Source organism: Entelurus aequoreus, linkage group LG16 (assembly GCF_033978785.1).
Source record: "Entelurus aequoreus isolate RoL-2023_Sb linkage group LG16, RoL_Eaeq_v1.1, whole genome shotgun sequence".
NCBI classification, from domain to species: domain Eukaryota; kingdom Metazoa; phylum Chordata; class Actinopteri; order Syngnathiformes; family Syngnathidae; genus Entelurus; species Entelurus aequoreus.
This window is the reverse complement of record NC_084746.1, coordinates 10030285-10053492: the sequence shown is the minus strand read 5'-3', so window position 1 is coordinate 10053492 and position 23208 is coordinate 10030285. Positions and strand designations below refer to the sequence as shown.

General features: G+C 38.9%; 1 protein-coding gene across 1 annotated transcript in view; it reads right to left on the bottom strand.

Annotated features, from left to right (window-relative positions):
- LOC133631569 (ephrin type-A receptor 4-like) overlaps positions 1-23208 on the bottom strand; it is a 48192-nt gene that overhangs the window by 3122 nt on the left and 21862 nt on the right. Inside the window, exons 6-11 of the mRNA XM_062023905.1 lie at positions 17106-17164; positions 16905-17018; positions 14120-14305; positions 13996-14057; positions 13720-13929; positions 4340-4516 (exon numbers count right to left, since the gene is read on the bottom strand). Of these exons, the coding sequence (XP_061879889.1) occupies positions 4340-4516; positions 13720-13929; positions 13996-14057; positions 14120-14305; positions 16905-17018; positions 17106-17164 (808 nt within the window). The remainder of the gene's footprint in view (positions 1-4339; positions 4517-13719; positions 13930-13995; positions 14058-14119; positions 14306-16904; positions 17019-17105; positions 17165-23208) is intronic.

The window sequence follows — 23208 nt, the reverse complement described above, 5'->3', positions numbered from 1 at the left end:
TAGTATATCTTGTAATACCCCTGAAAAGTTTTAGTAGTAAGTAGAGCCACCACTCTTTGATGATAGTTTAGTTGATTTTCTACATGTGCAACAACACGTTCAGTGTCTGAAAAGGAGCAGGGAGAAGGAGAGCTTCGCCAACCTCGTGTAAAATGGTGTTGGCACACAACCCAGCTGTCCAGCACACTCACATTGGCGTGTCGTCCATCTGTTAGTTTGCATAGCAATGAGCAAACACCAACTATCAAGTGGCGTTGCTAATAAACATAAAGAGCTTTTCAAGTCTCTTTTAAAGAAGAGTAAAAAAAAAAATGCAAATGAGCTCCACAAAGGACTGTTTTTACCTTCAGATCTCCCTTTCATGGACTCAATCGACCCGCCTATAATCTCCTAAACGTGCATGTAGGTGGAATGGCCACGTCAATGCGTGTTGGTTGGAGAGCCAACGCAGCCAAATCTTAGCCGAGGAGCAGAGGTTAAACACACACTCGTTTTGGCTTTGTTTGTCCTCCTCCTAAAAAATATCAGAGAGACGCTGCCTGTTTCATGTCTTCTTCTACATCAAGGAGCTTCATTGAAGTTCACACAATTGCCTCCGCGGGCACACCTTTGAACACAGAACCGGTTGCGCACAAAATCGGGTTTTGTCCCGGCGACTGGCCGGCGAGGAAACTACTGTATGACATTGTACTACATCCCTGGTCAACTGTAAGAATTAGAATTATTACAATAAACCAGACCTGGGCATTCTGCGGCCCGCGGGCCGCATCCGCCCTTTGTGCGTCCCTGTCCGGCCCGCGTGAGGCCGATTATAAATTACAAAATAAATTTAAAAAAGTATCTATGTGGAGTGTGCAATACAACGGTGCTGCTTTTGTTTTGAAAATCGTTGTTTGTATTACTTCCGTGTGGACGTGTGCGTGATTGTGAGTGAATGTGAACAACTGCAATTACAAAATAAAGTTGAAAAAACATCTATGTCGTGCGCGCAATACAACTGTGCTGCTTTTATTTTGAAAAGTATTATTTATGGGCGTGTGTCCGTGTGTAACCTGCGAGTGAAGGTGCACATGCAGCGACAAGTGATGCACGCTTTACACCCGAGACGCCAAAAAGAGAAAAGTTGATGAGGAATGGCGTGTTTTCAACAACACATGAACTGCAAAGCAACGTCCCCTCACCTAAGGTGCGTGCCTGCGCAATTGCGCACTGCTCAAGCGTCCGCTGCGCGCAGCAAGTATATGCCGCGCACCAAATCAAATCCCATCTGAATTATAAACAAAATAAACATATTTATTCTATGTAATTTTGCAATGCAACTTTGAGTGACAGTGACAACAAGCGGCCCTAACGGTGTTCGTCAACACCGTTCAATTGAACACCGTTCAATTATTGTAACGTCTATCGAGATGCTTCGAGGACAGGAATTATATCGATCACTTTATTGAACAAAACTGTTTATATTCGGACATAACCACACCAAAAACATGAGTAAAACAATTCTATCTCGAAAAACTAGTCATTTTCTGCCGTACAAACCAGGCCAAAACCAACTTGTCATCTGTCACCAACACGCATAGCACTAAACCACTGGTGCGTTTAAGGCCACACAAAAAGTCGGACAACTCAAACACCACACAAAGTTACACTATGACTCCTCAGTCATACGTGTGCTTATTTTACTGTCATTTATTATTAATGTTAAGTTATATATATTAGTCATGGAATGCTGTTACACACACTATGTTGAAGTATTACTATTATTATTATTATTATTATTATTTATCTTACGGTATATATCAAAAATAATATTGAGCAAAATTTAATTGAAATATTGTCGATGTGGCCCTCCAGCAGTGCTCGGGTAGCTCATGCGGCCCCCGGTAAAAATTAATTGCCCACCCCTGCAATAAACGGTTGTTTTTACAAGTGATGACAGATGTGAACAAGAACATGTATTGTCTATGTGTTATGATGTAAAGGAGAGGTGTGCTTGTAATGTATAAGTATGTGGCCCTTAGTTGCAAAATATTTGGACACACCTGGTCAACTGTAGGAATTATAAATACAAACCCCGTTTCCATATGAGTTGGGAAATTGTGTTAGATGTAAATATAAACGGAATACAATGATTTGCAAATCATTTTCAACCCATATTCAGTTGAATATGCTACAAAGACAACATATTTGATGTTCAAACTCATAAACTTTTTTTTTTGTTGCAAATAATCATTAACTTTAGAATTTGATGCCAGCAACACGTGACAAAGAAGTTGGGAAAGGTGGCAATAAATACTGATAAAGTTGAGGAATGCTCATCAAACACTTATTTGGAACATCCCACAGGTGAGCAGGCAAATTGGGAACAGGTGGGTGCCATGATTGGGTATAAAAGCAGATTCCATGAAATGCTCAGTCATTCACAAACAAGGATGGGGCGAGGGTCACCACTTTGTCAACAAATGCGTGAGCAAATTGTTGAACAGTTTAAGAAAAACCTTTCTCAAGCAGCTTTTGCAAGGAATTTAGGGATTTCACCATCTACGCTCCGTAATATCATCAAAGGGTTCAAAAAATCTGGAGAAATCACTGCACGTAAGCAGCTAAGCCCGTGACCTTCCATCCCTCAGGCTGTACTGCATCAACAAGCCACATCAGTGTGTAAAGGATATCACCACATGGGCTCAGGAACACTTCAGAAACCCACTGTCAGTAACTACAGTTGGTCGCTACATCTGTAAGGGCAAGTTAAAACTCTCCTATGCCAAGCAAAAACCGTTTATCAACAACACCCAGAAACGCTGTCGGCTTTGCTGGGCCTGAGCTCATCTAAGATGGACTGATACAAAGTGGAAAAGTGTTCTGTGGTCTGACGAGTCCACATTTCAAATTGTTTTTGGAAACTGTGGACGTCGTGTCCTCCGGACCAAAAAGGAAAAGAACCATCCAGATTGTTCTAGGCGCAAAGTGTAAAAGGCAGCATGTGTGATGGTATGGGGGTGTATTAGTGCCCAAGACATGGGTAACTTACACATCTGTGAAGGCACCATTAATGCCAAGCCACGTGTTACATCAACGTGGTTTCATAGTAAAAGAGTGCGGGTACTAGACTGGCCTGCCTGTAGTCCAGACCTGTCTCCCATTGAAAATGTGTGGCACATTATGAAGCCTAAAATAGCACAAGGGAGACCCCCGGACTGTTGAACAACTTAAGCTCTACATCAAGCAAGAATGGGAAAGAATTCCACCTGAGAAGCTTCAAAAATGTGTCTCCTCAGTTCCCAAACCTTTACTGAGTGTTGTTAAAAGGAAAGGTCATGTAACACAGTGGTGAACATGCCCTTTCCCAACTACTTTGGCACGTGTTGCAGCCATGAAATTCTAACTTAATTATTATTTGCAAAAAAAAAAAAAAAAGTTTATGAGTTTGAACATCAAATATGTTGTCTTTGTAGTGCATTCAACTGAATATGGCTTGAAAAGGATTTGCAAATCATTGTATTTCATTTATATTTACATCAAACACAATTTCCCAACTCATATGGAAACGGGGTTTGTAATAAAATAATGGTTGATTTTTACAAGTGAAGACAGATGTGAACAAGAGCATGTATTGTCTATGTGTTATATAAATATATATGTATATATATATATATATATATATATATATATATATATATATATATATATATATATATATATATATATATAATATATTTACACAGGACGTAAATAAATTAACATTTCTTATAACGGTTTAAGTGACAGAAATGATCAGGGTGATCAATATTATCACGGTATTGTTGAATGTACTCAATAAATACTTATAGACACACTCAAAACTTTTAACCAAGTTTTATATGTTTTTAATAACTAAAATAAGTAGGCACACATGTACTTTCTACGGCAAATTGAGTGTTGACATTCCTTTACTTCCTGTTTACATGTGACGTCACGGGTGTTCACTTCCTGTTGTAGACACCTGTGTGTTATAGCCATAGTTTAGATGTGTTTATATAACTTCATATTGGGGTATGTCCTTTCTTAATGGGGAGAAAAATGTATGTATTTTATATTCATGTTAGCATTAAGCTAGCTAGCGAGCTAGCGCCAGTCGGTTATCGTTCGCGGTTTTTCGATGATGTTAGTTGAAAACGTAATACCAAATGTCGGGGGTTTTATCGCAGCTTACCGTTTATGATAAAATCCATCATACGTACGAACGCAACATCTTGAAAAGTACCACAGCAAGCGCTACGATGATGTTTTGTAACGTGGACTTGTCAGGTTGTTCCGATAATGAGACTTCTTGTAGGTTAGAGAAGCTAAAAATACTCACATCCTGGTTGTTCATGTCCCAGTAGGGCCTCTCGCCGTAGGAGATGACCTCCCACATGACGATGCCGTAGCTCCACACGTCGCTGGCGGTGGTGAACTTCCTGTAGGCGATGGCCTCTGGAGCCGTCCACCTGATAGGAATCTTTCCTCCTGGAGAAAGGTAGGTCCCAATGGCCTCCTGGAACAATCAAGAGGTGCAACGTCACTCCCTGGAAATATACACTTGTCCTTGGATAGTTGGATCAGTTGGTTAAATAGTCACTTATTGAGTCAATTAATCAATGAGCCAGTTCGTCTGTCATTTAGCAGGCTAACCAGTTAGTCCATCAGCCATTTAATTGAGTAGCTAAGTAGTTAGTTAGCCTGTCATTTAGTTAGTCAGTCAGTTGGTATATCAGTCAAAGTTATCCAGTCAGTCCGTTTAGTTATTTAGTCTGTTAATCAGTCAGTGAGTTAGTGGCTGAGTAAGCCAATCAATTAATTTGCTCGTTAAAACAGTCACTGAGAGTCGAGTTAGTCTTTTACTCGGTCCAACGGTCAGTCATTTAGTCAGTCAGGCAGTTTGTTTGTGAGTTAGTAATAGGTAATTAATCACTAAGTCAAAGTCTAAGTCCTGCATTGCCTATGTGTTATAATGTAAAGGAGAGGTGTGCTTATAATGTATAAGTATGTGTCAATGAAAGGGCATTTTATGATTTTTCGTAATTTGAGTACACGCTATTGTATAACTTAATTGTTATAATTTGATCGCAAGTTTTTGTGTATTTTTAATTTAGGTAACCAGGGACTGCAGATGGAAATGAGCTATTTAGCTCTAATGTGGTACAGAACATATCTGTCTTTGAGCTTCATGTCTCTGTTCATTGTCCCTTCAAATAAAGACTCAACTAAACTAAACTCCTGGTCACGCTTACAATTGCACCATGTACCACATACAATTGGTTCGAGGTCAGTAAGCACAACTAGAGTTGATACATACGGGTTATACGGTGCACTGTTGATTTTTGAGAGAATTAAAATATTTTAAGTGCACCTTATAGTCCGAAAAATGCGGTAGTTATAGTCAGTCAGTCAGTCAATTAGCCAATGGGTTGGTTAGTCAGCCAGTTTATATATCAATGAACTAGTTAGTCTACCAGTTAGTTGGTCATTCAGTCAGTTAAAGGGTCTGTTGAACCACTGATGGTAACATAAAGTAGCCGTTAATGTTGTTTTTGGTTTGACAAACAGGACTGTGAGCAAGTTGCAAACAGCCCCTTTAATTATTTGGTCAGTCAATAACAAGAACATTTTGTTTAATTTATTTAATTTATTTAATTTATTTAATTTATTATTATTATTATTATTATTATTTCATTTATTTTAATTTATTTATTAGTAGACGGTGCATCCACTGACACACAAGTCCAATTACCCAAATTTCTGGACGAAAAGCCCCTGCTTTTTTCCTACACTTTGCACCATGCGGTTTATAAAATGGTGCGGCTACTTTATGGATGTTTCTCCGCTGACAGCCGTAATACTAATGGTTAGAAAAAAGAAGCAAATATACACTGAAATTGTGTTTTATTGTTTGTGCTAAGCTGCCATCTTTTGGACGAGTTCTAGCATTTAGCGCTTTCAACCGTGCCGTTCAGTCCCCCAGCCGTCCATAGCGTGACTACTCGTATGGAGTCTTTGCTCGTCGCTCCAAGCAACGTTTGTAAGCTTTTTCAATACAACTAAAACTATTCATACTTACTGTAGGAGTGTTTTCATGCATATTTGTACGTGCTACCGTAATGTAATGTAACCACAAGCAAAGACACAGAAAAGGTGTGTTATTGTTTGTGCTACGGCGCAAACTTTTGGACGAGTTGATGCTGTAGTGTTGACGTAGTAACAATTTGAAATTAAATGGGTATTTCGGAATTCCTGGAATTTTTTTAAAGAAAAAAAAAAGGTAGTTTTGTTGTTCCCAATTAAGAAAAATGTTTTGGTGCTTAGGTGGAATGGTGAAAACATTTTTTTCTTCCATATACTATTCTTGATTTTATAGTTTTGTTTGGTCTTCTAGTCGTCCATAACGTTTCTACTCGTATGGTTTCGTCACTCATCACTCCAAGCGACGTTTCTATGTTTTACAATATAACTAAAACTATTCTTACTTACTAAAGCGTCCCATGTGTGACGTCTGTAGGAATGTTTTCATGCATATTTGTACGTGCTACCGTAATGTAATCAAGCTAGCGCAGTCAGCATTAGCTAATATGCTAACACATTTACAAGTGTCTGTTATTATTATTAACTTACAACGGCATTCTTTTTGTATTGATTCAGTTTCACAAATTTCTAAGTAAATTCACCAAAACATCATCGTGGAGTTATTGAGTCTGTTTAGCTGATTGGAGAGCTAGCTTGAGCAGCTAGTGGGTCCATGACGATGACTTCTGTTTTGTTTGATCAGCCGTTTTACTGCCGTTTCACGGACACCGTTTGGAAACAATTAAGGCATGTAAATAAACATTTACACAATCTTTCTGTGTAAATAACTCATTTCATCTGTGACTTATACTCCGGTTCGGCTAATATATGGAAACATATTTTTTCCATATACTATTCTTGATTTTATATTTTTGTTTGGTCTTCTAGTTGTCCATAACGTTTCTACTCGTATTGATTCTTCACTCATCACTCCAAGCGATCCAATCTTTCGGTGTAAATAACTCATTTCACAACGTATATATCTGTGACTTATAGTCCGGTTCGGCTAATATATGGAATTTTTCCAAATACTATTCTTGATTTTATATTTTTGTTTGGTCTTTTAGTCGTCCATAACGTTTCTACTCGTTTCGATTCTTCACTCATCACTCCAAGCGATCCAATCTTTCGGTGTAAATAACTCATTTCACAACATATATATCTGCGACTTATAGTCCGGTTCGGCTAATATATGGAAAAATATTTTTTCCATATATTATTCTGGATTTCTTATTTTTGTTTGGTCTTCTAGTCGTCCATAACGTTTCTACTCGTATGGATTCTTCACTCATCACTCCAAGCGATCCAATCTTTCGGTGTAAATAACTCATTTCACAACGTATATATCTGTGAATTATAGTCCGGTTTGGCTATTATCATATACTATTCTTGATTTTATATTTTTGTTTGGTCTTTTAGTCGTCCATAACGTTTCTACTCGTATGGATTATTTGCTCATCGCTCCAAGATATCCAATCTTTCTGCGTGAATAACTAATTTCACTACGTATATATCTGTGACTTATAGTCCGGTTCGGCTAATATATGGAAAATTATTTTTTACACACACTGTTCTTGACCGTAATGTTTCTACTCGTATGGATTCCTCACTAATCACTCCAAGCGATCCAATCTTTCGGTGTAAATAACTCATTTCACAACATATATATCTGCGACTTATAGTCCGGTTCGGCTAATATATGGAAAAATATTTTTTCCATATATTATTCTGGATTTCTTATTTTTGTTTGGTCTTCTAGTCGTCCATAACGTTTCTACTCGTATGGATTCTTCACTCATCACTCCAAGCGATCCAATCTTTCGGTGTAAATAACTCATTTCACAACGTATATATCTGTGACTTATAGTCCGGTTCGGCTAATATCATATACTATTCTTGATTTTATATTTTTGTTTGGTCTTTTAGTCGTCCATAACGTTTCTAATCGTATGGATTATTTGCTCATCACTCCAAGCGATCCAATCTTTCGGTGTAAATAACTCATTTCACAACGTATATATCTGTGAATTATAGTCCGGTTCGGCTAATATCATATACTATTCTTGATTTTATATTTTTGTTTGGTCTTTTAGTCGTCCATAACGTTTCTAATCGTATGGATTATTTGCTCATCACTCCAAGCGATCCAATCTTTCGGTGTAAATAACTCATTTCACAACGTATATATCTGTGAATTATAGTCCGGTTCGGCTAATATCATATACTATTCTTGATTTTATATTTTTGTTTGGTCTTTTAGTCGTCCATAACGTTTCTAATCGTATGGATTATTTGCTCATCACTCCAAGCGATCCAATCTTTCGGTGTAAATAACTCATTTCACAACGTATATATCTGTGAATTATAGTCCGGTTCGGCTAATATCATATACTATTCTTGATTTTATATTTTTGTTTGGTCTTTTAGTCGTCCATAACATTTCTACTCGTATGGATTATTTGCTCATCACTCCAAGATATCCAATCTTTCTGCGTGAATAACTAATTTCACAACGTATATATCTGTGACTTATAGTGCGGTTCGGCTAATATATGGAAAAATATTTTTTACACACACTGTTCTTGACCGTAACGTTTCTACTCGTATGGATTCCTCACTAATCACTCCAAGCGATCCAATATTTCGGTGTAAATAACTCATTTCACAACATATATATCTGCGACTTATAGTCCGGTTCGGCTAATATATGGAAAAATATTTTTTCCATATATTATTCTGGATTTCTTATTTTTGTTTGGTCTTCTAGTCGTCCATAACGTTTCTACTCGTATGGATTCTTCACTCATCACTCCAAGCGATCCAATCTTTCGGTGTAAATAACTCATTTCACAACGTATATATCTGTGACTTATAGTCCGGTTCGGCTAATATATGGAATTTTTCCAAATACTATTCTTGATTTTATATTTTTGTTTGGTCTTTTAGTCATCCATAACGTTTCTACTCGTATGGATTCTTCACTCATCACTCCAAGCGATCCAATCTTTCGGTGTAAATAACTCATTTCACAACGTATATATCTGTGACTTATAGTCCGGTTTGGCTAATATCATATACTATTCTTGATTTTATATTTTTGTTTGGTCTTTTAGTCGTCTATAACGTTTCTACTTGTATGGATTATTTGCTCATCACTCCAAGATATCCAATCTTTCTGCGTGAATAACTAATTTCACAACGTATATATCTGTGACTTATAGTGCGGTTCGGCTAATATATGGAAAATTATTTTTTACACACACTGTTCTTGACCGTAACGTTTCTACTCGTATGGATTCCTCCCTAATCACTCCAAGCGATCCAATATTTCGGTGTAAATAACTCATTTCACAACATATATATCTGCGACTTATAGTCCGGTTCGGCTAATATATGGACAAATATGTTTTTCCATAAACTATTCTTGATTTTATATTTTTGTTTGGTCTAGTCATCCATAACGTTTCTACTCGTATAGATTCTTCACTCATCACTCCAAGTGATCCAATATTTCGATGTAAATAACTCATTTCACAACGTATATATCTGTGACGTATAGTCCGGTTTGGCTATTATCATATACTATTCTTGATTTTATATTTTTGTTTGGTCTTTTAGTCGTCCATAACGTTTCTACTCGAATGGATTCTTCACTCATCACTCCAAGCGATCCAATCTTTCGGTGTAAATAACTCATTTCACAACGTACATATCTGTGACTTATAGTCCGGTTTGGCTATTATCATATACTATTCTTGATTTTATATTTTTGTTTGGTCTTTTAGCCGTCCATAACGTTTCTACTCGTATGGATTATTTGCTCATCACTCCAAGATATCCAATCTTTCTGCGTGAATAACTAATTTCACAACGTATATATCTGTGACTTATAGTCCGGTTCGGCTAATATATGGAAAATTATTTTTTACACACACTGTTCTTGACCGTAACGTTTCTACTCGTATGGATTCCTCACTAATCACTCCAAGCGATCCAATCTTTCGGTATAAATAACTAATTTCACAATGTATATATTTGCGACTTATAGTCCGGTTCGGCTAATATATGGAATTCTTCCATATACTATTCTTGATTTTATATTTTTGTTTGGTCTTCTAGTCGTCCATAACGTTTCTACTCATATGGATTCTTCACTCATCACTCCAAGCGATCCAATCTTTCGATGTAAATAACTCATTTCACAACGTATATATCTGTGACTTATAGTCCGGTTCGGGTAATATCATATACTATTCTTGATTTTATATTTTAGTTTGGTCTCTTAGTCGTCCATAACGTTTCTACTCGTATGGATTCTTCACTCGTCACTCCAAGCGATCCAATCTTTCGGTGTAAATAACTCATTTCACAACGTATATATCTGTGACTTATAGTCCGGTTCGGCTAATAAATGGGAAAATTATTTTTTCCATATACTATTCTTGATTTTATATTTTTGTTTGGTCTTCTAGTCGTCCATAACGTTTCTACTCGTATGGATTCTTCACTCATCACTCCAAGATATCCAATCTTTCGATGTAAATAACTCATTTCACAACGTATATATCTGTGACTTATAGTCCGGTTCGGGTAATATCATATACTATTCTTGATTTTATATTTTTGTTTGATCTTTTAGTCGTCCATAACCTTTCTACTCGTTTCGATTCTTCACTCATCACTCCAAGCGATCCAATCTTTCGGTGTAAATAACTCATTTCACAACGTATATATCTGTGAATTATAGTCCGGTTTGGCTATTATCATATACTATTCTTGATTTTATATTTTTGTTTGGTCTTCTAGTCGTCCATAACATTTCTACTCGTATGGATTATTTGCTCATCACTCCAAGATATCCAATCTTTCTGCGTGAATAACTAATTTCACAACGTATATATCTGTGACTTATAGTCCGGTTCGGCTAACATATGGAAAATTATTTTTTACACACACTGTTCTTGACCGTAACGTTTCTACTCGTATGGATTCCTCACTAATCACTCCAAGCGATCCAATATTTCGGTGTAAATAACTCATTTCACAACATATATATCTGCGACTTATAGTCCGGTTCGGCTAATATATGGACAAATATTTTTTCCATATATTATTCTGGATTTCTTATTTTTGTTTGGTCTTCTAGTCGTCCATAACGTTTCTACTCGTATGGATTCTTCACTCATCACTCCAAGCGATCCAATCTTTCGGTGTAAATAACTCATTTCACAACGTATATATCTGTGACTTATAGTCCGGTTCGGCTAATATATGGAATTTTTCCAAATACTATTCTTGATTGTATATTTTTGTTTGGTCTTTTAGTCGTCCATAACGTTTCTACTCGTATGGATTCTTCACTCATCACTCCAAGCGATCCAATCTTTCGGTGTAAATAACTCATTTCACAACGTATATATCTGTGAATTATAGTCCGGTTCGGCTAATATCATATACTATTCTTGATTTTATATTTTTGTTTGGTCTTTTAGTCGTCCATAACGTTTCTACTCGTATGGATTCTTCACTCATCACTCCAAGCGATCCAATCTTTCGGTGTAAATAACTCATTTCACAACGTATATATCTGTGACTTATAGTCCGGTTTGGCTATTATCATATACTATTCTTGATTTTATATTTTTGTTTGGTCTTCTAGTCGTCCATAACATTTCTACTCGTATGGATTATTTGCTCATCACTCCAAGATATCCAATCTTTCTGCGTGAATAACTAATTTCACAACGTATATATCTGTGACTTATAGTCCGGTTCGGCTAACATATGGAAAATTATTTTTTACACACACTGTTCTTGACCGTAACGTTTCTACTCATATAAAATTCCTCACTAATCACTCCAAGCGATCCAATCTTTCGGTGTAAATAACTCATTTCACAACATATATATCTGCGACTTATAGTCCGGTTCGGCTAATATATGGGAAAATATTTTTTCCATATATTATTCTGGATTCCTTATTTTTGTTTGGTCTTCTAGTCGTCCATAACGTTTCTACTCGTATGGATTCTTCACTCGTCACTCCAAGCGATCCAATCTTTCGGTGTAAATAACTCATTTCACAACGTATATATCTGTGACTTATAGTCCGGTTCGGCTAATAAATGGGAAAATTATTTTTTCCATATACTATTCTTGATTTTATATTTTTGTTTGGTCTTCTAGTCGTCCATAACGTTTCTACTCGTATGGATTCTTCACTCATCACTCCAAGATATCCAATCTTTCGATGTAAATAACTCATTTCACAACGTATATATCTGTGACTTATAGTCCGGTTCGGGTAATATCATATACTATTCTTGATTTTATATTTTTGTTTGATCTTTTAGTCGTCCATAACCTTTCTACTCGTTTCGATTCTTCACTCATCACTCCAAGCGATCCAATCTTTCGGTGTAAATAACTCATTTCACAACGTATATATCTGTGAATTATAGTCCGGTTTGGCTATTATCATATACTATTCTTGATTTTATATTTTTGTTTGGTCTTCTAGTCGTCCATAACATTTCTACTCGTATGGATTATTTGCTCATCACTCCAAGATATCCAATCTTTCTGCGTGAATAACTAATTTCACAACGTATATATCTGTGACTTATAGTCCGGTTCGGCTAACATATGGAAAATTATTTTTTACACACACTGTTCTTGACCGTAACGTTTCTACTCATATAAAATTCCTCACTAATCACTCCAAGCGATCCAATCTTTCGGTGTAAATAACTCATTTCACAACATATATATCTGCGACTTATAGTCCGGTTCGGCTAATATATGGGAAAATATTTTTTCCATATATTATTCTGGATTCCTTATTTTTGTTTGGTCTTCTAGTCGTCCATAACGTTTCTACTCGTATGGATTCTTCACTCGTCACTCCAAGCGATCCAATCTTTCGGTGTAAATAACTCATTTCACAACGTATATATCTGTGAATTATAGTCCGGTTCGGCTAATATATGGAATTTTTCCAAATACTATTCTTGATTTTATATTTTTGTTTGGTCTTTTAGTTGTCCATAACGTTTCTACTCGTATGGATTCTTCACTCATCACTCCAAGCGATCCAATCTTTCGGTGTAAATAACTCATTTCACAACGTACATATCTGTGACTTATAGTCCGGTTCGGCTAATATATGGAATTTTTCCAAATACTATTCTTGATTTTATATTTTTGTTTGGTCTTTTAGTCGTCCATAACGTTTCTACTCGTTTCGATTCTTCACTCATCACTCCAAGCGATCCAATCTTTCGGTGTAAATAACTCATTTCACAACGTACATATCTGTGACTTATAGTCCGGTTCGGCTAATATATGTTTTTCCATATACTATTCTTGATTTTATATATTTTTTTGGTCTTCCAGGCGTCCATAACGTTTCTACTCGTACGGATTCTTCACTCACCACTCCAAGCGATCCAATCTTTCGGTGTAAATAACTCATTTCACAACGTATATATCTGTGACTTATAGTCCGGTGCGGCTTATACATGAAAAAAAAAGTTTTCCACCAGTATTTAGTGGGTGTGGCTTTCAAACGGGTGTGGTCTATAGTCCGTAACATACAGTAAACCCCAGAAGGATAAGGCCCAGGCCAATGTGCCTCACCCTGGTTGTATACGCAGCCTCGGGGTCGTCCTCCAGAACCCGACTGAGGCCAAAGTCCGACACCTTGCACACCAGGTTGCTGTTGACCAGGATGTTGCGTGCGGCCAGGTCTCTGTGGACGTAGCTCATGTCCGACAGGTACTTCATGCCCGAGGCGATGCCGCGCAGCATGCCCACCAGCTGGATGACGGTGAACTGCCCGTCGTGTTTCTAGACAGTCGATGCACAATCAAGTCTCAGCTGGCGAAGACGCAGGCGTGGAGGGAGTGAACCTACCCGAAGAAACGCGTCCAAAGATCCGTTTTCCATGTATTCTGTGATTATCATGAGTGGTTTACCTAAAAAAGACACAACGGTCGTGGTTAGATTTCATTATGACCCGCTGGGTGCTGCAACTCACATCTGGTGACCACACCCTCCAGTCTGATGATGTTGGGGTGGTCAAATTGCCCCATGATGGAGGCCTCAGACAGGAAGTCCCGCCTCTGTTTGTCCGAGAACCCCGCCTTCAGACTTTTGATGGCCACGTACACCTCTCGCCTTCCTTGCACGCGTAACCGCCCGCTGCACACCTCCCCGAACTCTCCTGCGCGGCAAACAGCAGACGTCAGTGCCAAGTAGGGTTGTACGCTATACCGGTACTAGTAAAGTACCGTCATACTAACCAATCACATTCGGTACTATACCGCCTCTAAAAAAGTTAATTTTTTTATTTTTTACCCCCAATTCCAGCATCAAGGGTTGGAATTGGGGGTTAAAACACCAAAAAATATTCCCGGGCGCGGCCACCGCTGATGCTCACTGCTCCCCTCACCTCCCAGGGGGAGATCAAGGGTGATGGGTCAAATGCAGAGGGTAATTTCGCCACACCTAGTGTGTGTGTGACTATCATTGGTACTTTAACTTGAACTTGAACTTAACGGGCATGACGGTTTTGCGAGCGGAGGAGCATGTTCGGCAGCGCACACACACAGAGTACTTACAAGCAGACACAGTGTGTAGACAGAAAAGGGAGAATGGACGCATTTTGGTGTAAAAAGTAAAGATAAAGGTGAAGTTATAACACTGAAACACCCTCAGGAAGAGCTGCTTTAAGACAGACTTCTAAATCACTAATCATTGTTTCCATGGCGACAAGTGTAGTAGAATTTCTGACCTTTCAACTATATTTCATGTCTGTCAAGAATGTACGCTCATTTAATTTCTCTTCTATTCTGTGCCATTGAATGGACCGGGTGTGGGACAAAAGTGAATATTAAGTCGTGCCAACCTGTCCACAGAATGTTTTGATTGTCTAAGTATGATTAAGGGATCCAAGGATGTTGCAAAAACAAACATGTCGAAGACCACAAGAGTGACGCAGGAGAAAAAAACAGAGTGACGCACCAAGAGACAGATAAAAATGGCAGCGAGACCGGGACTCGAGAGAGATTGCTTTTTGTGTGTCCTCCGGAGGACAGCCGTTTGTTTGCAGGGACAAAACAATCCAACTTATGCACTTTTTACTATGAGTAAATAAACTTGTTGTACTAAATTCACTTTTGTTGCTGTTTAAGCCTTGGACAATTCACTACACAAGTAAAGTAAGTTTCTTACATGTAGCATTATCACTGGAGGACGAGGAATAGCTAAACATGCTTATACACACCGTAGGAGGACACAATAGCTCACCGGCGTCACAATCGGCAGCGCACACACACAGAGTACTTACAAGCAGACACAGTGTGTAGACAGAAAAGGGAGAATGGACGCATTTTGGTGTAAAAAGTAAAGATAAAGGTGAAGTTATAACACTGAAACACCCTCAGGAAGAGCTGCTTTGAGACAGACTTCTAAATCACTAATCATTGTTTCCATGGCGACAAGTGTAGTAGAATTTCTGACCTTTGAACTATATTTCATGTCTGTCAAGAATGTACGCTCATTTAATTTCTCTTCTATTCTGTGCCATTGAATGGACCGGGTGTGGGACAAAAGTGAATATTAAGTCGTGCCAACCTGTCCACAGAATGTTTTGATTGTCTAAGTATGATTAAGGGATCCAAGGATGTTGCAAAAACAAACATGTCGAAGACCACAAGAGTGACGCACGAGAAAAAAACAGAGTGACGCACCAAGAGACAGATAAAAATGGCAGCGAGACCGGGACTCGAGAGAGATTGCTTTTTGTGTGTCCTCCGGAGGATAGCCGTTTGTTTGCAGGGACAAAACAATCCAACTTATGCACTTTTTACTATGAGTAAATAAACTTTCACTTTTGTTGCTGTTTAAGCCTTGGACAATCCACTACACAAGTAAAGTAAGTTTCTTACATGTAGCATTATCACTGGAGGACGAGGAATAGCTAAACATGCTTATACACACCGTAGGAGGACACAATAGCTCACCGGCGTCACAATGTAAACAAATGCCATGGGTGGATCTACACCTGACATCCACTGTAATGATGCCAAGTTCAAGAGTGTATCTAGTCGATAATACTATGATTACACCGATATTTTTTCAATTTTTTCAAATTCATATTATGTTTATAAACTCAGTAAATATGTGAGGACTTTGAATATGACCAATGTATGATCCTGTAACTACTTGGTATCGCATCCATACCTAAATGTGTGGTATCATCCAAAACTAATGTCAAGTATCAAAGAAGAGAAGAATAAGTGATTATTACATTTTAACAGAAGTGTAGATAGAACATGTTCAAACAGAAAATAAGCAGATATTAACAGTAAATGAACAAGTGGATTAATAATCCATTTTTTACAGTTTGTCCCTCATAATGTGTACAAAATAATAGGTGTATAAATGACACAATATGTTACTGCAGACTAATTAGGAGTCTTTGTTTGTTTACTTACTACTAAAAGACAAGTTGTCTAGTTGTCATGATCTGTGGTCTGGATTATGTTTTTGTTATTTTTTTGTTAGTTTTATTTTATTTATTTTATTTATAGTCTAGTATGTTCACTATTTTATTGAAGGACTAAACGACAATAATAAACATATGTTTCATGTACACTAACATTTGTTGTTACAATAAAGACAATAATGACATTTTTTGTGGTCCCCTTTATTTAGAAAAGTATCGAAAAGTATCGAAATACATTTTGGTACCGGTACTAAAATATTGGTATGGGGACCACCCTAGTGCCAATTAGGCGCCCGCGTGTGTCGGTACCGACCCATGCCGATAACTCTCTCGATGTGGATGCAGCTGACGTCAATCTCCTTGGCGAACTCGTGGATGGCCTGGTCAGGATCCTCGTAGGTGAAGGGGTCCACGTAGATCTTCACTCCTGGACACATGGACCTTGTGTCACAGCTGCATAGGTCATGTGTGTGTGTGTGTGTGTGTGTGTGTGTGTGTGTGTGTGTGTGTGCACCTGGATTAAGATGCTTCTCTTCCTCCGAGTCCTGCTTGGTTTTACTGTACTTGCTCCTCCTGATGACAAAGATGTAAAAGACAACAAACAAACGTGGTCATTCTTGCATGTTTGTGTTTGTGTTGACATGACAAAGTGACGACAAGGAGAAGAGAGAGCAGGAAGGACACCACATGAAAGTGTTTTGGGGAAGTGGAAGGGGGGGAGGTGTGGTGTGGGGAGGAGGTGTGGTGTGGTGTGGGGAGGAGGTGTGGTGTGGTGTGGGGAGGCCTCAGGTAGTCAGAGATTAAAGGAGGTTTTTTTTTTACACCAAACAAAGAAACTGTAAAAAAAAAAAAAAAAAAAAGGCTCTTTGTGGCTGAACAGGAACAGGTGTGTGTGTGTGTGTGTGTGTGTGTGTGTGTGTGTGTGTGTGTGTGTGTGTGTGTGTGTGTGTGTGTGTGTGTGTGTGTGTGTGTGTGTGTGTGTGTGAACCTGCATCTGTGGGCACCTGCTACCGCTTTGTGTGTGTGGGAGTGTGGGAGCGGAAACTGACACACACACAGACACACACACAGACACAGACACACACACACACACATATATACACACAGACACACACACACACTGACACACAAACACACACACAAACACAGACACACACACACACACAGATATACACGCACACACAGACACACACACACTGACACACATACACACACAGACACACACACACACACATGCAAAGACACACACACACACATACACACACACACACACACACAGACACACACACACACGCACACACACACACAAACACACACACAGCCACACACAGACACACACACAAACACACACACACAGAGACACACACACACACACACACACAGACATACATACACAGACACACACACACATATACACACACACGGACACACACACACTCACACACACACATGCAAAGACACACGCGCACACACACACACACACAGACCCACACACACACAGACACACACACACGCACACACACACACACAGAGACACACTCAGACACACACACAAACACACACACACACACAGAGACACACACACACACAGACATACACAGACACACACACACACATACACACACATACACACACAGAGAAACACACACACAAACACACACTCACACAGATACACACACAGACACACACACACATACACATGCCCAAACACACACACAAACACACACACACACACACGCGCTCACACAGATACATACACACATACACACACACACATACACACGCACACACACACACACACATACACAAACACACAGACACACACATACACGGACATACACGCACACACATACACATACACACACACAGACACACACATACACTCAGACACACACACACAGACACACACGTATTCACACAGACAGACAAACACACACACACACACACGTACATACACACACACACACACTCACACACACACACACACACATACACACACACATACACACACACAGAAACACACACACAAACACACTCACACAGATACACACACAGACACACACACACATACACATGCCCAAACACACACACAAACACACACACACACACACTCACACAGATACACACACACAGACACACACACACATACACACGCACACACACACACACACACATACACAAACACACAGACACACACATACACGGACATACACGCACACACATACACATACACACACACAGACACACACATACACTCAGACACACACACAGACACACACGTATTCACACAGACAGACAAACACACACACACACATACATACACACACACACACACACACTCTCTCACACACACACACACACATACACACACATACACACACACAGAAACACACACACAAACACACACTCACACAGATACACACACACATACACATGCCCAAACACACACACAAACACACACACACACACACACTCACACAGATACACACACACAGACACACACACACATACACACGCACACACACACACACACATACACAAACACACAGACACACACATACACGGACATACACGCACACACATACACATACACACACACAGACACACACATACACTCAGACACACACACAGACACACACGTATTCACACAGACAGACAAACACACACACACACACACACATACACACACACACACACTCTCACACACACACACACACACACACACACACACACACACACACACACACACACACACACACACACACACACACACACACACACACACACACACACACACACACACAAAGGTAAGCTACAAAGCCCCACCGCTTGATGGAGTGTCGGAGCAATACAGCTACCATAGTCAGACGTACTGTGCTTCAACATACAGTATTATTATGGTGTGTGTAAAAGGACCACAAAATGGCACCTATTAGCAGACGTATTATCTGGCGTTTGGTTTCCCCATTATGCAAAAGCTACTTTCCTTACCTTCTGGTACCTGCTGATGTGTATTTGGGATCTGCATAAGTCCGCGCCGTAGTCAATAAGCTCCTTGTTTTCCTCTACACTCTTGTTGTAGTGCATTCATACTCTGCTGTGGCTATTTTTAACACAAAGTAGCGTACACTTCTAACTTGTATCCGTCAGTAGACTCGCTATGGAAGCGCCAAAAACTACCGCTACAACAAAGATGACGGGGAGAAGACGCTGTCAAAGTGGAGGCACGTAAATAAGACCGCCCACAAAACGGCGCATCCTGAAAATGACAGCTTGAAGACGATGTGTAAAACATCATCAATGCAACATTTTGAGCAAAGAACCACCATCACACGTTATGTAGACCAGTGTTTTTCAACCACTGTGCCGCGGCACACTAGTGTGCCGTGAGATACAGTCTGGTGTGCCGTGGGAGACTATCTAGTTTCACCTATTTGGGTTAAAAATATTTTTTGCAAACCAGTAATTATCATACTAGCCAACCTTGATACCTCCGAATTCGGGAGATGGGGGCGGGTTTGGTGGTAGCGGGGGTGTAGGGGGTTCTGGGTATTTGTTCTGTTGTGTTTATGTTGTGTTACGGTGCGGATGTCTTTGTCATTCTTGTTTGGTGAGGGTTCACAATGTGGCGCATATTTGTAACAGTGTTAAACTTGTTTATACGGTCACCCTCAGTGTGACCTGTATGGCTATTGATCAAGTATGCCTTGCATTCACTAATGTGTGTGTAAAAGCCGCATATATTATGTGACTGGGCCGGCACGCTGTTTGTAAGGAGGAAAAGTGGATGTGACGACAGGTTGTAGAGGACGTTAAAGGCAGTGCCTTTAAGGCACGCCCCCAATATTGTTGTCCGGGTGGAAATCGGGCGAAATTCGGGAAAATGGTTGCCCCGGGAGATTTTCGGGAGGGGTACTGAAATTCGGGAGTCTCCCGGGAAAATCGGGAGGGTTGGCAAGTATGGTAATTATAGTCTGCACATTATGTGTTGTTGAGTGTCGGTGCTGTCTAGAGCTCGGCAGAGTAACCGTGTAATACTCTTCCATATCAGTAGGTGGCAGCAGGTAGCTAATTGCGTTGTAGATGTCGGGAACAGCGGGAGGCAGTGTGCAGGTAAAAAGGTGTCTAATGCTTAAACCAAGAATAAACAAAAGGTGAGTGTCCCTAAGAAAAGGCAGAACAAAACTAAAACTGAACTGGCTACAAAGTAAACAAAAACAGAATGCTGGACGACAGCAAAGACTTACGGTGGAGCAAAGACGGCGTCCACAAAGTACATGCGAACATGACATGACAATCAACAATGTCCCCACAAAGAAGGATAAAAACAACTGAAATATTCTTGATTGCTAAAACAAATCAGATGTGGGAAATATCGCTCAAAGGAAGACATGAAACTGCTACAGGAAAATACCAAAAAAAGAGAAAAAGCCACCAAAATAGGAGCGCAAGACAAGAAGTAAAACACTACGCACAGGAAAACAGCAAAAAAGTCCAAATAAGTCAGGGTGTGATGTGACAGGTGGTGACAGTACACCTACTTTGAGACAAGAGCTGTAGTGATGCATGCTTGCTTATGCTTTAAAGCAGGGGTCACCAACGCGGTGCCCGCGGGCACCAGGTAGCCCGTAAGGACCAGATGAGTAGCCCGCCGGCCTGTTCTAAAAATAGCTCAAATAGCAGCACTTACCAGTGAGCTGCCTCTATTTTTTAAATTGTATTTATTTACTAGCAAGCTGGTCTCGCTTTGCCCGACATTTTTAATTCTAAGAGAGACAAAACTCAAATAGAATTTGAAAATCCAAGAAAATATTTTAAAGACTTGGTCTTCACTTGTTTAAATAAATTCATTAATTTTTTTACTTTGCTTCTTTTAACTTTCAGAAAGACAATTTTAGAGAAAAAAATACAACCTTAAAAATGATTTTAGGATTTTTAAACACATATACCTTTTTACCTTTTAAATTCCTTCCTCTTCTTTCCTGACAATTTAAATCAATGTTCAAGTAAATTTATTTTTTTATGGTAAAGAATAATAAATACATTTTAATTTAATTCTTCATTTTAGCTTCTGTTTTTTCGACGAAGAATATTTGTGAAATATTTCTTCAAACTTATTATGATTAAAATTAAAAAAAAATATTCTGGCAAATCTAGAAAATCTGTAGAATCAAATTTAAATCTTATTTCAAAGTCTTTTGAATTTCTTTTAAAATGTTTTATCTGGAAAATCTAGAAGAAATAATGATTTGTCTTTGTTAGAAATATAGCTTGGTCCAATTTGTTATATATTCTAACAAAGTGCAGATTGGATTTTAACCTATTCAAAACATGTCATCAAAATTCTAAAATGAATCTTAATCAGGAAAAATTACTAATGATGTTCCATAAATTTTTTTTTTTAATTTTTTCAAGAAGATTTGAATTAGCTAGTTTTTGTCTCCTTTTTTTCGGTTGAATTTTGAATTTTAAAGAGTCGAAATTGAAGATAAACTATGTTTCAAAATTTAATTGTAATTTTTTTCATGTTTTCTCCTCTTTTAAACCGTTCAATTAAGTGTAAATATCATTAATTATTAATAATAACATAGAGTTAAAGGTAAATTGAGCAAATTGGCTATTTCTGGCAATTTATTTAAGTGTGTATCAAACTGGTAGCCCTTCGCATTAATCACTACCCAAGAAGTAGCTCTTGCTTTCAAAAAGGTTGGTGACTCCTGCTTTAAAGTCATATCCAACAATTGCGACGACCACTTTAACTTTTTACTGTCAACTGTGTTTTGTTTTTCAATGATTTCTGCGGGTGGTGTGCCTCCGCATTTTTTCAACGCAAAAAATGTGCCTCGGCTCAAAAAAGGTTGAAAAACACCGATGTAGACCACAAGGAAGTCTTTTAAATGTAGAAAATAATCATAATAATATGACTCCTTTAATGCACCTTATGTATGCAAATAGACCCGTCATCGGCAGTGCGCCTTATAGTCCGGAAAAATACGGTAAATCATGGCCATCATGACACACGCACACACACACACACACACACACACACACACACACACACACACACACACACACACACACACACACACACACACACACACACACACACACACACACACACACACACACACACACACACACAGAGGAGAGGCAGTGATGACAAATCAGGGACAAAGGGATTATCACTGTCTCCACTCTAATCCCCTTTAAAAAGACGCAGGTAACACACACACACACACACACGTACACGCGCACACACACTCACACACACGCACACACACACACACACACCCACACCCTATTTTGCCGCACAAGAGCAGCGTCTCTGAGCGACAGCGAGGGATTGGTCAGATATTATTCATGAAGCACACACTCCACGGACACTTCATTAGGCACACCTGCACAGTCTAATGAGAGAGCTTCGTCAAAATCTCTCATTAATTATGACATTTAATTAAGAACAGACCAGCAGAAAAACTCAAAAAATTACAGCAAATTTCATGAATTTTTTGGGGTACTTTTTCTAGGTTTATTGATACTGTAATCGATCAATTAGTCACTGAAAATGTAGAAAACATACAAAAATGACTAGTAAATTTCAGTTCAGTTATTTTCAG